This window comes from Chelonoidis abingdonii, chromosome 13 (genome assembly GCF_003597395.2).
Source record: "Chelonoidis abingdonii isolate Lonesome George chromosome 13, CheloAbing_2.0, whole genome shotgun sequence".
NCBI classification, from domain to species: domain Eukaryota; kingdom Metazoa; phylum Chordata; order Testudines; family Testudinidae; genus Chelonoidis; species Chelonoidis abingdonii.
Window position 1 is genome coordinate 8501753 of NC_133781.1, and position 15386 is coordinate 8517138.

The 15386-nt window shown below is 46.4% G+C and overlaps 1 protein-coding gene across 2 annotated transcripts in view; it reads right to left on the reverse strand.

Annotated features, from left to right (window-relative positions):
- The window catches only part of SHISA6 (shisa family member 6), a 401279-nt gene extending 386090 nt beyond the window's left edge, over window positions 1-15189 (reverse strand). For both annotated transcript variants that reach the window (XM_075072095.1, XM_075072094.1), the window contains exon 1: window positions 15167-15189. In XM_075072095.1, the coding sequence (XP_074928196.1) occupies window positions 15167-15180 (14 nt within the window). In that variant the 5' untranslated portion in view covers window positions 15181-15189. The remainder of the gene's footprint in view (window positions 1-15166) is intronic.
- Window positions 15190-15386: the final 197 nt, after the last annotated feature.

Sequence of the window (15386 nt, forward strand, 5' to 3'; positions counted from 1 at the left end):
ATTGTTTAATCTTTCACATGCTTCCACTAATTCACTTAACCCTGAGGTTATGTTCTCTCTCTATCACTGCCCTTGCTCTATTACTGTTGAATTGCTTTCTGTAGCAGAAAGCCCTGCCTTCATAAAAACGATTACTAGGCAGACAGGATCCCCAGGCCACGTGCAACATGAGAAGCAGGAGTGCAGGTTTCCCTTGACATGCCCCCACCCAGCCCCAAGCCAATGTTCCTCAACCCTGATCCTGGAGGTACCTCCTGGAGGTGCGAAGGGGAGTTCAGTCTCATTGCTCATTGAATCCTGGCTTTTTTCTGTCCACAGGGGGACCAATAAATGTTCACGGTGGTGGTGGATTTTTGAATTAGGGCCAGTGCTGAGATATTTCACATGGGCTATAGCTATCAGAGTTGCAAGCTTATCTGTGGCATCTTCCTCATTAGAGACTTGTCTGATGGCATCAAGATTGAACAAGATTCTCTGTGGGGAAAAAATATCTGCATTCAACACCATAGCACTAAATTGCATCTAGTGATTTCCCCATGCAAGCAGGAACACTCAAAAGATATTTAATCTGTATCACATACATCATGGAATAACTATAGCATGAAACATACTGATTTTTTAGTGCAGCCAACAGCTATCTCCCGACCAGCAGGAGAAAGGGCAGGACTGTTTTGGTTGTAAGGAATGGCGGAATTTTAAAGCTGATTGAGTTTGAAAGGTTCAGTTCTCTCAGACAGAGGGAACATGCTTAAAATCACCTCAGGTACCAACAAAGAAATTCCTCCATTGCATATTCATAAGATTGGTGTTGCTCACGTTTGCTGTCTTTACTGAAATGCCTTATCTATCATCTGATATAAGACAGAGTTTAGAACCTGAGTCTGTTCCATTTTGAAAATATTTCAGTCTATGCCATACATGTGCACAATGCATTGCAGGAATAAGTTGCACTATACAAGAACTGCTTTTCTTCTAGGCTTGGTACCTCTTTAGGGTTGGTTCTTTGATTCCTTCTATGAAAGAACCCAGATGAGGCTCTCAAAGCACTTTAGTTCACAACATCCCTGTGAGGAAGGGCAGTCCCACAAAACTCAGTGTCCCAGAGCACCACCTCACAGCCCAGTGGAGCACTTCTACAGCTTTGCCTCAGTTGGCCTGCTAAATCCAGGGTTGTGAGTTCAATCCTTGAGGGGGCCATTTAGGGATGTAGGGCAAAAATCTGTCTGGGGATTGGTCCTGCTTTGAGCAGGGGGTTGGACTAGATGAACTCCTGAGATCCATTCCAATCCTGATATTCTATTATTCCAATAACTATACCAGTTTCCCCTTGGTCTTCCACAACTGCACCCAGCTGCCACTGTCTTCCATTGAGCCCTCCATCCAGAGGTGAAAGTAAGCCAATCTGCTCCAGTATGGCATACTGGCAAGAGCTGGTACACAGCCAACCGTACTGGCAGGAGGCAGCTTCCCCAGGCCGACAACTTAAAAGGGTCCTAGGCTCCTGGCAGTGGTCAGAGACCTGGGCCCTTTAAATCACCACCGGAGCTCAGGAGTAGTGGAGGAGGCCAGAAGCCCTGGGGCTCCAATGGCAATTTAAAGGGCCTGGGGATTTAAAGGCCCTGCCTCTTCCACCCAAGCCCCTGCCCCGCCACCTTGCTCAGAGTCCCTTAAGTTACTTAGCCTCCAGCTAAGAAACTCTGAGTCCCACCCTTCCAGGCTACCAGTGTTCTCAGGCCTGTAAAAATTTCTTCTCTCCTGTATCAGGGCCCACCATGCACCTTCTGCTATTGACGTTGGATGTCCTCTGCAGCCCGCTCTTAGCATCTGTAAACAGTCTTCTTCACTCCCCCTTAGCTCCAAGCAAACCCTGGCCCTCTTACTGGCCTCTGCCCTAGGTTTATTCAGGCTTCTTCCCCAGGGCCCTGCCAAAAAGAGATTTAATATCCATGCCTGTTCTTCCTCAGGGCTTTCAGCAGAGAGACTCCGTGCCCTCCCCTCTACAGAGGGCTCCAGCTCTCAGGAAGGAGCAGTCAGTCCACACCCCTCCTGTCATCCTCCCTCTGTCACATTTTCTTCCTTCTAACTTCCACACCCTGCCCAGGTGTGGTGGTGCAGGCAAACTGAGCAGGGCTAGTCAGCCCCAGGCCTCCCACCAGGCCTCACTATGACAGGAAGTATTTTTAGCCATGTTTGGTTAGGACTGATCACATGTAAAGGCCCCCCCACCAGGACTAAGTCCCCATTGTGCTGGGAGCTGTAGGCATACACATGCAGCATGACACAGACACAGAGAAGGAAGGATGTGATATGCTTAGTGGAGGGTGGCACACATTCATGACCCAGTTACAGCTCCCTAATCCTCTTAGCCCCAGCCTGAATTAGAGCAGCCTGGGGGTTACACCAATTTACAACGGCTGGGGGTGCACTCTACCTTACCCCCTGCACTAGAACTGTAAGTAGCCAGGGTAGGAGCAAATCACACCAGCTAAGAGCTTCCCCATGGCAAGGGAAACCTAGTTAGGGCCTGAGCATGGCAAAGAGGACAGAACAGGGTAAGAGAATCGGGCCCAGAGCATTTAAGCCCCATGTTTTCAAGTGTGCTCCTTAATCTTGGGTGTCTGACGGTTTGAGTACCCAACTCCAGACACCAACAGCCTGATTTCTCAAAGGTTTGGTGTGCCCATGGCTGCTGTCGACTGCACACTGAGTTGTGGGTGCTCATTGCCTCTCGAAACCAGATCTGAGGAGTCTCAAACTGACCATCCAAATCCTGATTCACAATGAATTGCAATATGGCCTTTTGTGACTGGCCCAAGATCACCCAGTAAGCCAGTGACAGAACTGGGAACAGGAATCAGGGTCCAGGCCCTGCCCTGCCTTAAACATTAGAGCATGAGTCCTTCCTGATGGGAGGATTCATTCGTCCCACTGGTGCTCCCCTGCTGCTGCACAATGCAAACATTTCTTCCCACTGCATTTGCAATCCTGCACGCTGGCGGGCAGGGGACCTGGAGCCAGATTTGTCCTTTTGGGACCAATCCTGCAAGTCCAGGGCAGGGGGAGCTCTCCCTAAAGTCAATGGCTGTTCCACGCCGACCAGCATCACAGGACGGGGCCTTGGGCACACGTCTCTGAGTGATTATTCAGGGGCTGGTTAGGGAACAGCGTCTGTGCTACAGAAATGACAGAAGACACATTTCAATCATGGGGATTTTGACATTATTGCTATTTATTTGCAGTGACACTCACCCTGGGCTAGGCATTCCTCAAAAACTCAAGAAGGATAGTCCTTGCTCTGAGCAAGCTGATGGTCCTAGGACAGACAGAGATCAGAAGATGGGGAACACCAACAGTGGGGCTGGAACAATTTCTATAGTGGGGTGCTGAAGGCAGAAACAACATCTTTGGGTTGTTATTACTACTTCAAACCAGGGGGTGTGGGAGCACCCCTAGTTCCAGCACTATGAACCCCAGGAGGCAAGGTGCATATAGGTCAGCTCAATTCTCTGAAGGTGACACAGCAGAAGAGGGGCTTGCAGAGGAGCTCAGAGGGGGCCGTGTGAGAGAAGGCAGAGAGTGCGAAAAGACGACATAAGGGAGCAGAATCTGGGCACACTGGCACAGTGGAGGAGGCAGGGATGATACCCTATCACAGTACAGGACATGTTATTTCTCTCAATACTCTCGTTGCTGGTGCTATTCTTACTCAGAGCCAGTATTCGGTGTTCAACTGATCACTAGGAATGGGGCTGCCCAGCCTCCAAGATGTAGAGTTTGTTTTGATTCCCTAAAACTATTTGAGGCAATTAAAGTGAATATTCTCCAAAGGGATCTGAGTCAGTAAGAAGCGCCCAACCCTCTCAGCCACTGTCTACCTCAACCAGAAGACTATGTCCGCTCCTCTGGGTGAGCGCTAAGGCACGTGTTGGGAATCTAGTCTGGTGTGTGAATCGTTTCCAAGAAAGCCATGCACAGCTGCTCCTCAGCTCCAACCAGGAGCTGAAATCCCTAATCCTGATTGTAAGTACAAAGCAAACTCATATGCTATGTGAGGAAGAGCATTCAGCTGTAATCTTTTATTAGCTTCTATCCTGAAGGAATGGTAACAGTGAATGAGCAAAACAGTCGCAGCAAAACGGGGGGAAACCTGTACAGTACAATGCAGCCAGCCTCAGGCTAGAAAAACAGAGGCTGTTACACTGAAAAGAAACGAAGAAACTGGAAGTTTCAGTCAGGGAAATGAGGTCTTCTTTTCATTTGGTTGCACCTTCAAAGTCTATGTTAGAGAAGCTGAACACAGGCGTCGGAAGACGCCTGGGATCCTAAGTGTATGGGGACTAAAATGATCTTGGATAAGCGTGAATGAAGAAGCAACTTGCCAAAAAGTGCCCACTCCATACAGAACGGGCTGCTCTAAATGTTTACCACTCATTGCTCTTCCTTACCTCCTGGGAGGATGAGGAAAAGCTCTTGATACTATCAAACCAGAATTAAATAGGCAAGAGCTACAAGTACAACCATTGCATGTGTTGATTAGTTGCTTTTTAATTCATCTGTAATGTTGTGTGTGATCAAAATTATTCCTCATAAACCGCGCCATGGGCTAAGCTTCTCCCTGCTGTATCTCTAGTGCAGTCAGACTGAGACTGAATTTGGCACCATGTAAATAGCTCTATTTTAGCTGTATACTTTCCCACTGTAAAAGCTACAAGAAGTATAATGGAAGGAGCTGTAAATACTTGCTCTTACTGCCCTTATCATGTGATTAGTCCCACTGCAATCAAATGCATCCTTCTCATCTGAGTGAGGGATGCAGAATCGGGGTATGAAGCATCGTAAAATGCTTTTCATGCCAATGCCGTTTGATATCAGAACAACAAGTCTTGCTCAGTAGGATGCTTTACCTTTAGTGCAGCAGATGGGATAGTCAGAATTGCGTAACTGCACAATCATATCCTGAGAGAATGGTCTATGACATAGCTTTTATTAGCACTCGACTGAAGTGAGATCATTAGGGACCAAATTCTGCTCTTAGCTACCCCCATGTAAATCCGGCCTGACTCCACTGTCATCAAGAGAACGATTCTGATTTTACACTGGTGTAACCAAAAGCAGGATCCAGACCTAGTACTGGTAGGTCTGGTACAGAATTGTCTGAATTCCTTAAAGAAAGCGCAGGTCAGATCCTGCTGTCAGTTACACCAGCATAATTCCAGAACAGCAAGCCACTGGCGTTACTTTCGATTTAGACTGGTGTCGCTGAGAGCTTCTTTGGAAGGAAACCCAGGGGTGGGAGGTGTGGGGTGAACAAAGATGACTACGGCTGCTGGAGCCTATCCCTTTAAGAAGGAAAAGGAAAGGATGTCGGAACTGCCCGATCCCAAGAAGGGTGGGAATGCGCAGGAGAGCAGTGAAGTGGAAAAACCGTAATGATCCTGCAGCGATTCCCTGAGGAGGAGAAAAGCAAGGAACAGACAGTGCTAGTGTCAACTGAGGCAGAGGAAGGCAAGGACCACAGAGAGAAAGTGCCCTGAGCTGAAGGAAGGGAAAAACAGAACAAAAGGAAAACACAAGGCGCAGAGGCTGGAAGAGAAGAAACTGACTCAAACATGACAACAGAAAGAGCACAGGAGGTGAAATCCACGCAAGAGGCAGAGTGGATCCTTAGCTCACTGCATGTGTTTGGGGGTGGGGCTGCTTGGTGGGCCAGTTACGGAGACTGTATGTCAGCATAGCAACACTGATAGCAGCAGCAACACAAATTTATACCACCCAAGGATCTGGCTCCACAGCTTGAAACTTGGCAGAGTCATAGGAGCCCTTCCTCCTCCATACAGGCTGTAGATACTACGGGCCTAACTGAACCAGTGATTTCAGTGAAGTTTCTGCAGACTTAGAGCAGAGTGAGAGCAGAACCAGACCCGAGGAACCCCAGAGACCTTCCTCTACATTGCTCCTTCAGATGAGAGCTCTTCAGAACCGGTCCTCTTAGTGCTAAGGCAGCCAGACTGCATGGCTCACCAGTGCACACCATGAAAAGCCAGGGGATGAGCAAATCAGTCATTCGACACCACATCTACACTCCTGTCATCAGCTCCCTTTCTTGGTCTCAGCTCCCTTCCTTCTACCCCATTTGACCATGTTTTGTGATTTTATCATCATGTGATTTGATTGGAAGCATAGAGGAGGACTTTCAGAGATCACACAGTACACAGGTTTGTGCTGGTGTATGGCAGAAATGACCTATGGGATCAGATTGCCAATAAAGGGCATCTCCCAGCCATCATAATGTTTAGAGTGAAATTTTATGATAGTTCATTTTCATGGATCACAACAAACCAGCATAAAAATGAACCATCTCTCTGCAATGCTTATGGGAGGTTATGGCGCTTGGCTGCCCATTGGAGCCAGGGACCCAGGCTCTGCAGCAATGGAGGTGGCCCAGGATCTTCCAGCTTTGCCCTTCTCTCTAGACCTGTTTCTCAATTCCACTCTGAGCTCTGTGCTTCCCCCACGCTACTCATTTCACACGTTAACTGAATCTCTCCTTGACATGCTCTCACCACATAGGTCCCTCTCTCACCCTTTTTAAGCCTGGAAGCTGAGTCCCAGTCCAACAGGCTTCCTGAGGGCACTGTACCAGACTGAGACCCCCATCTAATGAACACAGGAGACTGGTCAGAGGGAGCAGCTGCCTCCATAGCCGAGCTGTGAATTGCTGACAACTTGGACTCCAATCCCACTTCTGCATGCCTTCTCCATTAGCCCTGGTTACAGCAGGGGCTGGAGTCGAATGGAAATGAACAGAGAGGAGGAAAACTGGAGTCCACCTTGTGAAAGACCCCCAATCTGCAACTCTGCTCCAGAGACGGCTGCCCCTGCAGCATCAGAGAACAGAAACAGCTGGTCCATCTGAGCAGTCTTTTCATCTTTCCTTGGTATAGCTCAGTTAGGATCTCCTGAATGACATAAAGAGCTCTGCATGTTGTATTTGAAATTGAAAAAGTGGACTACGTTTGAGATGTTGTTAATGTGTGAGCATCTGTGCATGAAGTCTGTGGGTTCTGTAGTTGTATAGCTAGAGGAAAGTGGAAATATTCTCAAAAGGGAGAAGTTTTCACTATTTCCAATGCAAAAGTTAGTAAATATTTTTCTTTGAAAAACTTACATGGGACATTCAATTATCCTTTGAAGAGTCACTTTGCCAAATTCAATCATTTACTGTGAAACTCCAGAATTTTAGCCCCACTTTAAGTATAAATCTCAATGAAATCTTAACTTTAGGCCCTCTAAGGGCCAGATCCTGATCTCATTTACACTGGTTTTACACCAATGTGATCTGGAAGTGACTCACAATTTACACTGGTGTGGTAGAGCTCAGAACCAAGCATTTAGGTAAGGTTATAGCTAACTAATGTTCTTGTATATTATGAAGCAGTGAACATGCAAATAAGTTAAACTGGCAAATCAACAGAGAAATGAAGAGAGTCTCTGTGAGATCATCATAGACCAGGCTTGTTCATGACTATGCTGGGCAGTGGTAGGAAAACTTTCCTCATATGAGGACAGCTGCTGCTATCTGGCACAACTGTGCGGTGCAAGACATATTACCAACACATATAGGACCTTCAATCCAAGGAGCTCAAAGTGTGTTATACATAGTAAGTAGTACAGTAAACCTCCAGAGACCATTGTGAAGTAGGCAATGACAATTAAACTCTCAACTAAAATGCAACTAGCCCTGGGGTGGAACACAAACAGCTGTGTGACAGTGACCAACACCATTATATAACAATTTAAGAAAGGAAGTGAAAATTGAAACTATTGGTGGAGTTTGTCAGCAGAGTGCAATTACGTTGGATGGAACATGGCCAGGATACCAGGGCTAATAGCCTCTCTCTCACAGAAAAGTGCCCTGGGCTACTTAATGACCACAGATGGCCATAAGACTTTGGATTTGCATCTCATCAGCAAACTAGTGGCTCCCGCAGCACTGTTCCCTAGCAGCATTCTGGAGTAGTATGTGTGTACTGAGTCAGAGAAAACACTGCCACCTACTGTATCAGTAACACTACTTCCTGCAGTACCTACCTTTTCCTTGAATACACCTGTCAAAATATTAACCCACCAGATCCTTACCTAGCTCAGGAGAGCCAAAAGGAACACAGCACAAGGTGGCATGGCTGAAGAAAGTGACAGATATCTAGAAAAGATACTCAAAGCAACTGAAAAAGTGTCCCTCCACAGAAGAGCAACCAAGTACAACAGATAAACCAAGAGGAGGAGGAAGAGGAGAAAGGGGATAGGAGACTTTCCAAGAAACTTCAGCGTTATGAAAACTGCATGAATTAGACTTAGGCCCAGATCCACAAAGGTATTTAGGCTCCTTACCTCCACTGAAATCAATGGAGGTTAGGAATCTAAATACCTTTGTGGATCTGGGCCTAAGCACATACCCAATTGAATGTTCAGAAGACAGATGTCTATACTGTGCTCGTACAGTAGACCTGCTAGGGCATAACAGTAACCGTGCATGCAGAATAATCAGCTCCATGACTCAGAAGGTATTTGTATGGATGAACATATGTTTGCAGCAAATATCTGCTTGGATATTTTGTGTACACAGCTTAGGGGTGTGAAAATAGGACCTATCATGGCAAAGAAAACTAGGCTTATTCAAAGAAAACTTTTTTATGCTGCCATGATAGCTAAGAGAAGATTCAAAAGTCACTCAGAATTAGAAAAGATATTTTAAAAGGCTTCTGGTCCTCAAAGGGTCAAAGATCAATTAGTAGTTAAGAACTTGAGGAGTCCAGTATACCAGAGGAAACATCATGATTAGAAACCAAAGCTGAACTTGAATCCATTGTTACCTGGTGATCGGCTATTAGCAGTAGAGAATAGTTATTAGAGAGCAGGTAATTCATGAACTAAATTGGATTCAAAGGCTTATATAGCAGTCAAGAACAAGAGAAATAGCACATTCAAAGCCCTCATACAGGTTTATTGCAGAAAAAAAAATGTGGCATCAGGGTCCTGAATAATACTGAAGTCAGGAACTTGACCTTTGAGAATTACTACAGAAAATGATGCTACATCTGGGAGAAGTTCAGGAGGGGAGGCTGCAGTTAACCAGCTTCCACTACGGAACCTGAGTCCAATTCTTCAGAATGCAGCAGCAGAGGAGAAACCATGGCAAACAGTAGTCATTGGACCATGCAAACTGTGACTAGAGATTATGGGTGGCTGTTTAAAGTCTCCTGGATGCAGAATGAAAAACTACTCATTCATAGACACATGAACAAACACAGCTATATGGGGCCTGATTCTGATTTCAAGTTTTCTTTTTTTTTTTTTACACAACACTTAATTCCACTGATTTAGGCCTATAGCTTAATTTCACCTACTATGGTACAAGTGTGAGAGAGGAAAGTTATATTTTACTAAGTGAAATGTAACAGGGTTCACATTGAGTGACAAACTTTACCTTACTTGGCTAGTTAAGCAGTGATTTCTGGTCAATATACCATTTTCTTTAGAAAAAGGATAGGATACTGAAACCATAATATTGCTTTAAGGGTGGGGCTTTGGAGTGGGCAGCTGGGAATAGGCAATTCTGAATTGGAGAATGAGAGGACTGGACTAAGCGTAGTGAGGGTAGCAGGACCCTTTGAAGAAGAAGGGAACCAGGCACCATCAGTGGGAAACAGTTAGTAGGAAGCAGGACAGAGAATGTGCTTAAGAGATATTTGGGTGAGTCAGATAAATGAGACACAGCAGAGGAGAATGTGGAATGAGCACAGCATAAAAAGAACTCAGCGGAAAGAGGAAGAAAAGAGCAGAAGTGACAGAGAAATAAAATCAGCTGGACAATCCACCTGAAAAGATGTGTGTTCTTAACTCTCTTTCACTGCTCCAGGGACGTGCCTAGCTTGAAGTGCTGCTCCCCTGATATTGACTAAAGAACCACATACAAAACCCATGTCCTTCAAGCGTCAGGGTACAGATAACTGGACATTGGATCTGAACCAGTCCTGGCCTGGGTTTTGCAAAAACCAACCCTGTGAGTACTTTTACACATCTCACCTATTTGATTAGCTACAGGCCTTGAAAAATCCATCTGCCTACACACTAGTGGTTTCCCTGACAAGCATAGAAGCTTAAGTCATCAAGCAGGATGTAAGAATTAGGAGAATTCTCTAACCCATCATTTACTCATGAAGAAAACCTTCCAAATGTAACCAGCTCTGATACGATACAGTGCAGTCTTCCTGAATCTGCAGACAGAAAGCTCCAGTGCCTCTGATGTTACTCAGAGCTTTGCCTCAAAGCAGACGAGTTAAATTGACAAGAGAGTGGTTCATTTCACTGAGGTTACTGCTGCTGCTACTTGGGACAGCTATGAACAGCTATAAAAACAGCCACTGGATTTATCCATGGAAAGGAGGATGCAAAAAACAGAGGTGGGGAGAGGTAGAGTAGCAGAAGCATCTCTCTGCTTCCCTCCTTGTACCAGCCAAGATGACATGGAAGGTGGGTAGAGTAGTGGCAACCCTATGCTCTTCCAGTAGCAGCAGGCTCTTGAGTTACTATTCAATGTGTGCAGCTAGAAAAGAATAGAGCTTCAAATTTATCAGACATGTAGTAGCCAGAGGTGGATATGAAAGATGGAGCCTCCAAGCAGGATCCAGGGCTAGCACCTTGGTACAGTCCCAGCAGTCTCTCTTCTTCTCAGCAGTTAGAGGAGGCAGGGAGAGTAGATCTGAGCTTCTTATCAAGGTATGGACCTTGCTGGTACCCCAGTGCAACCATAACCACCCTTGTCTTTCTTATCCGGCTCTGGCTAGTGGAGGAGGTGATTTAGTCCTCAGGATACCAGTCTGCTAAATTTCTCAGACCTGCCACAGAAATATAGAGTTTTTGCAATGTCCCTAAAGCAATGAGTGAAGCAGTTACTTCTGCTGAACGCTAAATAGGAGTCATGGGGCAATACTACCAGTACTGAATTATTTATGTATGGCAACATGGGGATCTGGGGTCATGACTCCTAGAAGAGGAGATTCTGGGTCATCCCTATATGCTACAGAAACAGATTCTCGCTTTTAAAAACAACAACTGAGCTTCCTGTTTTGTTGTCATCAAGGATTCGTAACTGGCTCTCTTCATTTAAATGACAACACGGCCATATGTAATTAAAAAAAGCCCATGCAGAAAGAAATTGCCATCACCCCTGCACATGTGTTTGCAGGGAAATCCAAGAGAAAACACTGGTTAGACAAAAATGTTAGAAACCAGCAGCAGTTTATATCTAGAGCACACCATGCATTAGTGATGACTGCATAACTCCAGAGTGGTGAACTGAGACCAAGCCACGAGTCAGTTTTTCATGGTTAGGCAGAAAGATTTTAAAAAATTCTAAAAGTCAGCTCATTTGAAATAGTCTAACTACTTCCACAGTTTTGGATAAATTTTAGCTTCTGCTTATCCAGACATGTTATTTTTACAAATCAACCATAATATTGTCATTATTCTTGCTTATTTGAAAACCACAGAGGCACCACTAATTACTTTACAGGTATCACCCTGGGGTATTAAAAAAAAAAAAAGATCAAATTTTCAGTTGTGAGATGCTTGTTTCCTATGGTAGTGATGCATGCATAAACCAGCCATGCTATCCAAAGCCACACATGAGCTCGATAGCTACAGAAAAGCTTCTTTTAAATGGGCTAATGCTGCTGCTGAAAAAGATAGCTGAGAACTTTCTCAGTTCTCACATGGCATCTCCACACCGCTCTGTTAAACCACCCTCTGTAGCTTTTCATTGCAAATTGTATTTTCGGGTTTGATCCTGCTCCTGTTGAAGTCAATGGGAATCTTGTAATTGACTTCAGTGGTGCAGACTTGGGTCGATCTTGAGCTATTTCTGGGAAGGCTCTGATTTCTGTTTAAACTCGGAAGATTTCGGAGGGATGCATGCTCTAATATATAATGTAAACTGACATCTGTCCAGTGCATTATTCCAGATGTTAAACACAACTCAGATTGACATAGACCCAAATGTATGTATACACCTGACTACACCATTTTTTCCTCACTATTCCCATCATTCAGCTGTGGTTCTCAGGGACAAAAGGTGCACAGTTCTATTCTATAAATTTACATTATGTTTAGGATGCAAACAGCAAAATTCCATAGACCATATATCCCCCTATCAGTTGGAGATATGCTTCATAATATTTAAACCAGTGTGCCATGTTGATTAAACTTAGGTTAAACATCTATGAGAGGTATAATCTTTATCAGCTACCACATTATAATAATAAAAGTCAAACAGTTCTTTAAAATGTGCTGGAAATCAAGCTTTTCGAGCACTCAATCTGCCATTCATACCCCTCATCCACATGCAGGTGATTCATTTTTACCAGTACTTATCTAAATAAAGCAAAGGAGGAATCAAAGGAATGGAAATGACAAGAATAACTTAGACAAGTCTAGCAACACTGCCTATTATTCCAACGGGCACAGGAGTACACTAGCACAAATAACGTCAGGGGAAGCCTTGGATCACAGTTAGTGGGAAGACAGACCATTATTGGGGCCCAAGTCCACATCCCCTAAAGTAAAGGGGGCTTACTAATGGGAGTTGGATCATGCCCTACATTTATAAATTGCAGCTTGTTTTAGCTGGCATAAATGGCCATAGCTGTGCTGAAGCCAATGGAGCTACGCAATGTACTGCAGTTGATGATCTAGTCCTCCTAGAAACAAATATCCAGTACAAGAATCTATTCCTGATGCGACTGCTTTTGGAACCCCTGTATTGTACAGACATAAATGACCAAAGTTCAACAATTAGAACCAAAGGATCTGTGCTCTAATTCAGACACTGCAACTTACTTAATAATGCAAAACTTTTCCTTTCAGCAGACAAGTTTTTGGCTGGGGGCTCCTCAGCAGGCGGGAATCAGGATAGCTCTGCTGACTTCGTTGGAGCTATGGCAGTGTACGCCAGCTGAGAATTTGGATCTCAGAATTTATGTATGAGAGACACTTAGAGACAGAAGATATATTTTATTTTAAACTCCTGTCAAATACAAAACTCCTCTTTGTGCCGCTTTACATTTTTTTCTCTCTGTAAGAAGCTAAAATTTCCACTCCCCAAACTGTGTGGCTCACATTTTTATTTCAGCCTGTAAAATGTGGTCAGGGCTTTTTGATAAACACAGTGAATGAATTTGTAATTAAGATGATTTAAATTAAGCATTATCTGCCAAAGACACTTGCTTCTTCCCATGAGAGTGTGTTCCAATGCATTTTTCAGAAGTAGTGTCCCACTGTTTTCAAGTTTATATTTGGGAACTCTAGGAATACACAAAGTTCCAGTACTAGACAACATTCTAAGGTATTAGCTCACCAGAAATTGAAATCAGCTAGGGACATTCCACAAGGAAAAGTGACATGGAAATCTGACCTTTATATTTCCAAATGGACTTATATTAAGTCTCCTACAGTTTCTCTATTAAAAGCATTAAGCATGTAATATTTTTAAATAAAAATTACACTAAGATACCTCCCTAACTCCTCCCACCCCCAGGACAGCACCTGTAGCTTGAGTTATTTGGAAAATCTCCTGACACTGTTTGCTCCCACATGCTCTTTTGGAATCTCTGTCAGGGGGATTTGCTAAGAGGCAAAGTGGGAACAGGGTAGAAGTTGCTTTTGTAACTTCTCACTTTAATGTCCTGACATTGTACCTGACAGCAGGCTCGGGACAGTGAAGGGGCCAAGGGGAGAATTTTTCAGTGGCCAGGGCACTGGACTTTGCAGCCAGGGGCCTGGCTGAGTAGTATGTGGGGGGAACTGTCCAGGAGCCCGGGTGCTGAATGACAAGTAGAGGGGAGTGGGATGAGTGGCAGCAGAGAGGAGAGTGCCCTAGGGCACGGGGCTGAGGGTCCCTCCAAGGGCAAGGAGTGCCCCACACCTGAGTGTGTTCATCTGCTGGGGCACATGGAAGGGTGGGAGATGGGGAGGGGGAGGTCTGTGCATGTTCATTCTCCAGAGAGGGCAGGGAGTCCTGGTAGGTGGGCAGGTGAGGGTGTGTGTATCACTGGGAAGGGGAGCGGGGGGGTGTCTCTGAGCTGCAGATGTTCAACCCCAGGGCAGGCTGGGGGGCTTAGGGTAAGTGTATCCCAGCTGGCGGGTATCCCGGAGGGGGCAGAGAGGAGTGGTTTCTTTGGCCTGGGGTCTTACCTCTGGTTGATCATCTCTGGGGTATGCTTTGTGGAGGGAGGGTTGGGTTCCCCATACAGCTGGTGAGGGAGTTCTGAACTGTGGACAATCATCTCCAGGGTGAGGTTAGGGGAGGGATGTCCCAAAGGGAGCAGGCTGTGTGTGTGTGTATTAGGGGTTCCCAGATGGGGGCATCCTGGAGAAGCCAGGCTGTGAGAGAGGGTGCTCCCCTGTGGATGTTCATCTCCCAGGGTGGACTGTGTGGGGAGCTACAGGGTATCCTAGAGGGAGTGGACTGTGTTGGAGGTTGGGGGCTGTCCCAGAAGGGGGATGGCTGTTTGGAGGGTTAGGGGGTGTTCTGAAGAGAGCAGGCTGTAAGGGAGGCTGGGGGAGTGTCCCATGGGAGTCTCACACAGGGTGGGCTGTGTGGCACTGCCCTGGAGGAACACGTGGGGTATCCCAGGTGGGATCTCACCTGTGGATATTTATCTCCCAGGGTGGGCTGCATGGGTGCCAGAGGGTGTCGCGGAGGGATGTCCCAGCATGGGAGGGGCTCTCACTGGCAGGTGTTCATCTCTGGGGGTAGGCTGTGTGGGGACTAGGGGTGGTCTACAGAAGGCAGGGGCAGAGGTGGCAGAGCAGAGGGTGTCCCCAATGCGGCGGGAGGAGGGCTCTCCCCTGTATATATTCATCTCCCAGGGTGGACTGTGTGGTAACTGGGGGTGTCCTAGAGGGAGTGGCTGCAGTGGGGGTGCAGAGGGTGTCCCTGATGGGGCGGGAGGAGGGCTCTCACCTGTTGATGTTCATCTCCAGGGGCAGGCTATGTGCTATGTGGGACTTGGTGGTTGTCCTGGAGGGGACGGGCTATGTGGGACCTGGAGTGGGCAGGGGTGGCGGGGGGGGGGAGATTGAGGGATGTCCCAGACGCAGCTCTCACCTATGGATGTTCATCTCCCGGGGCGGGCGCGCGCCTGTCGTAGCCACCTTTGCAAGACGCCGCCACCAGACGAAGGCCACCGCGCCGCAGGAGATGTAGACCGTGCGTTGGGTGCTGTCCTGGCCGGGTCGTACTTGTCGGGCTGGCTGCCGTCGGCGGCGCGGGCGCAGGCGGCGTGGTGATCCAGCCGGGCTCTGTAGTGTGCGGCACTGGCCCCTGT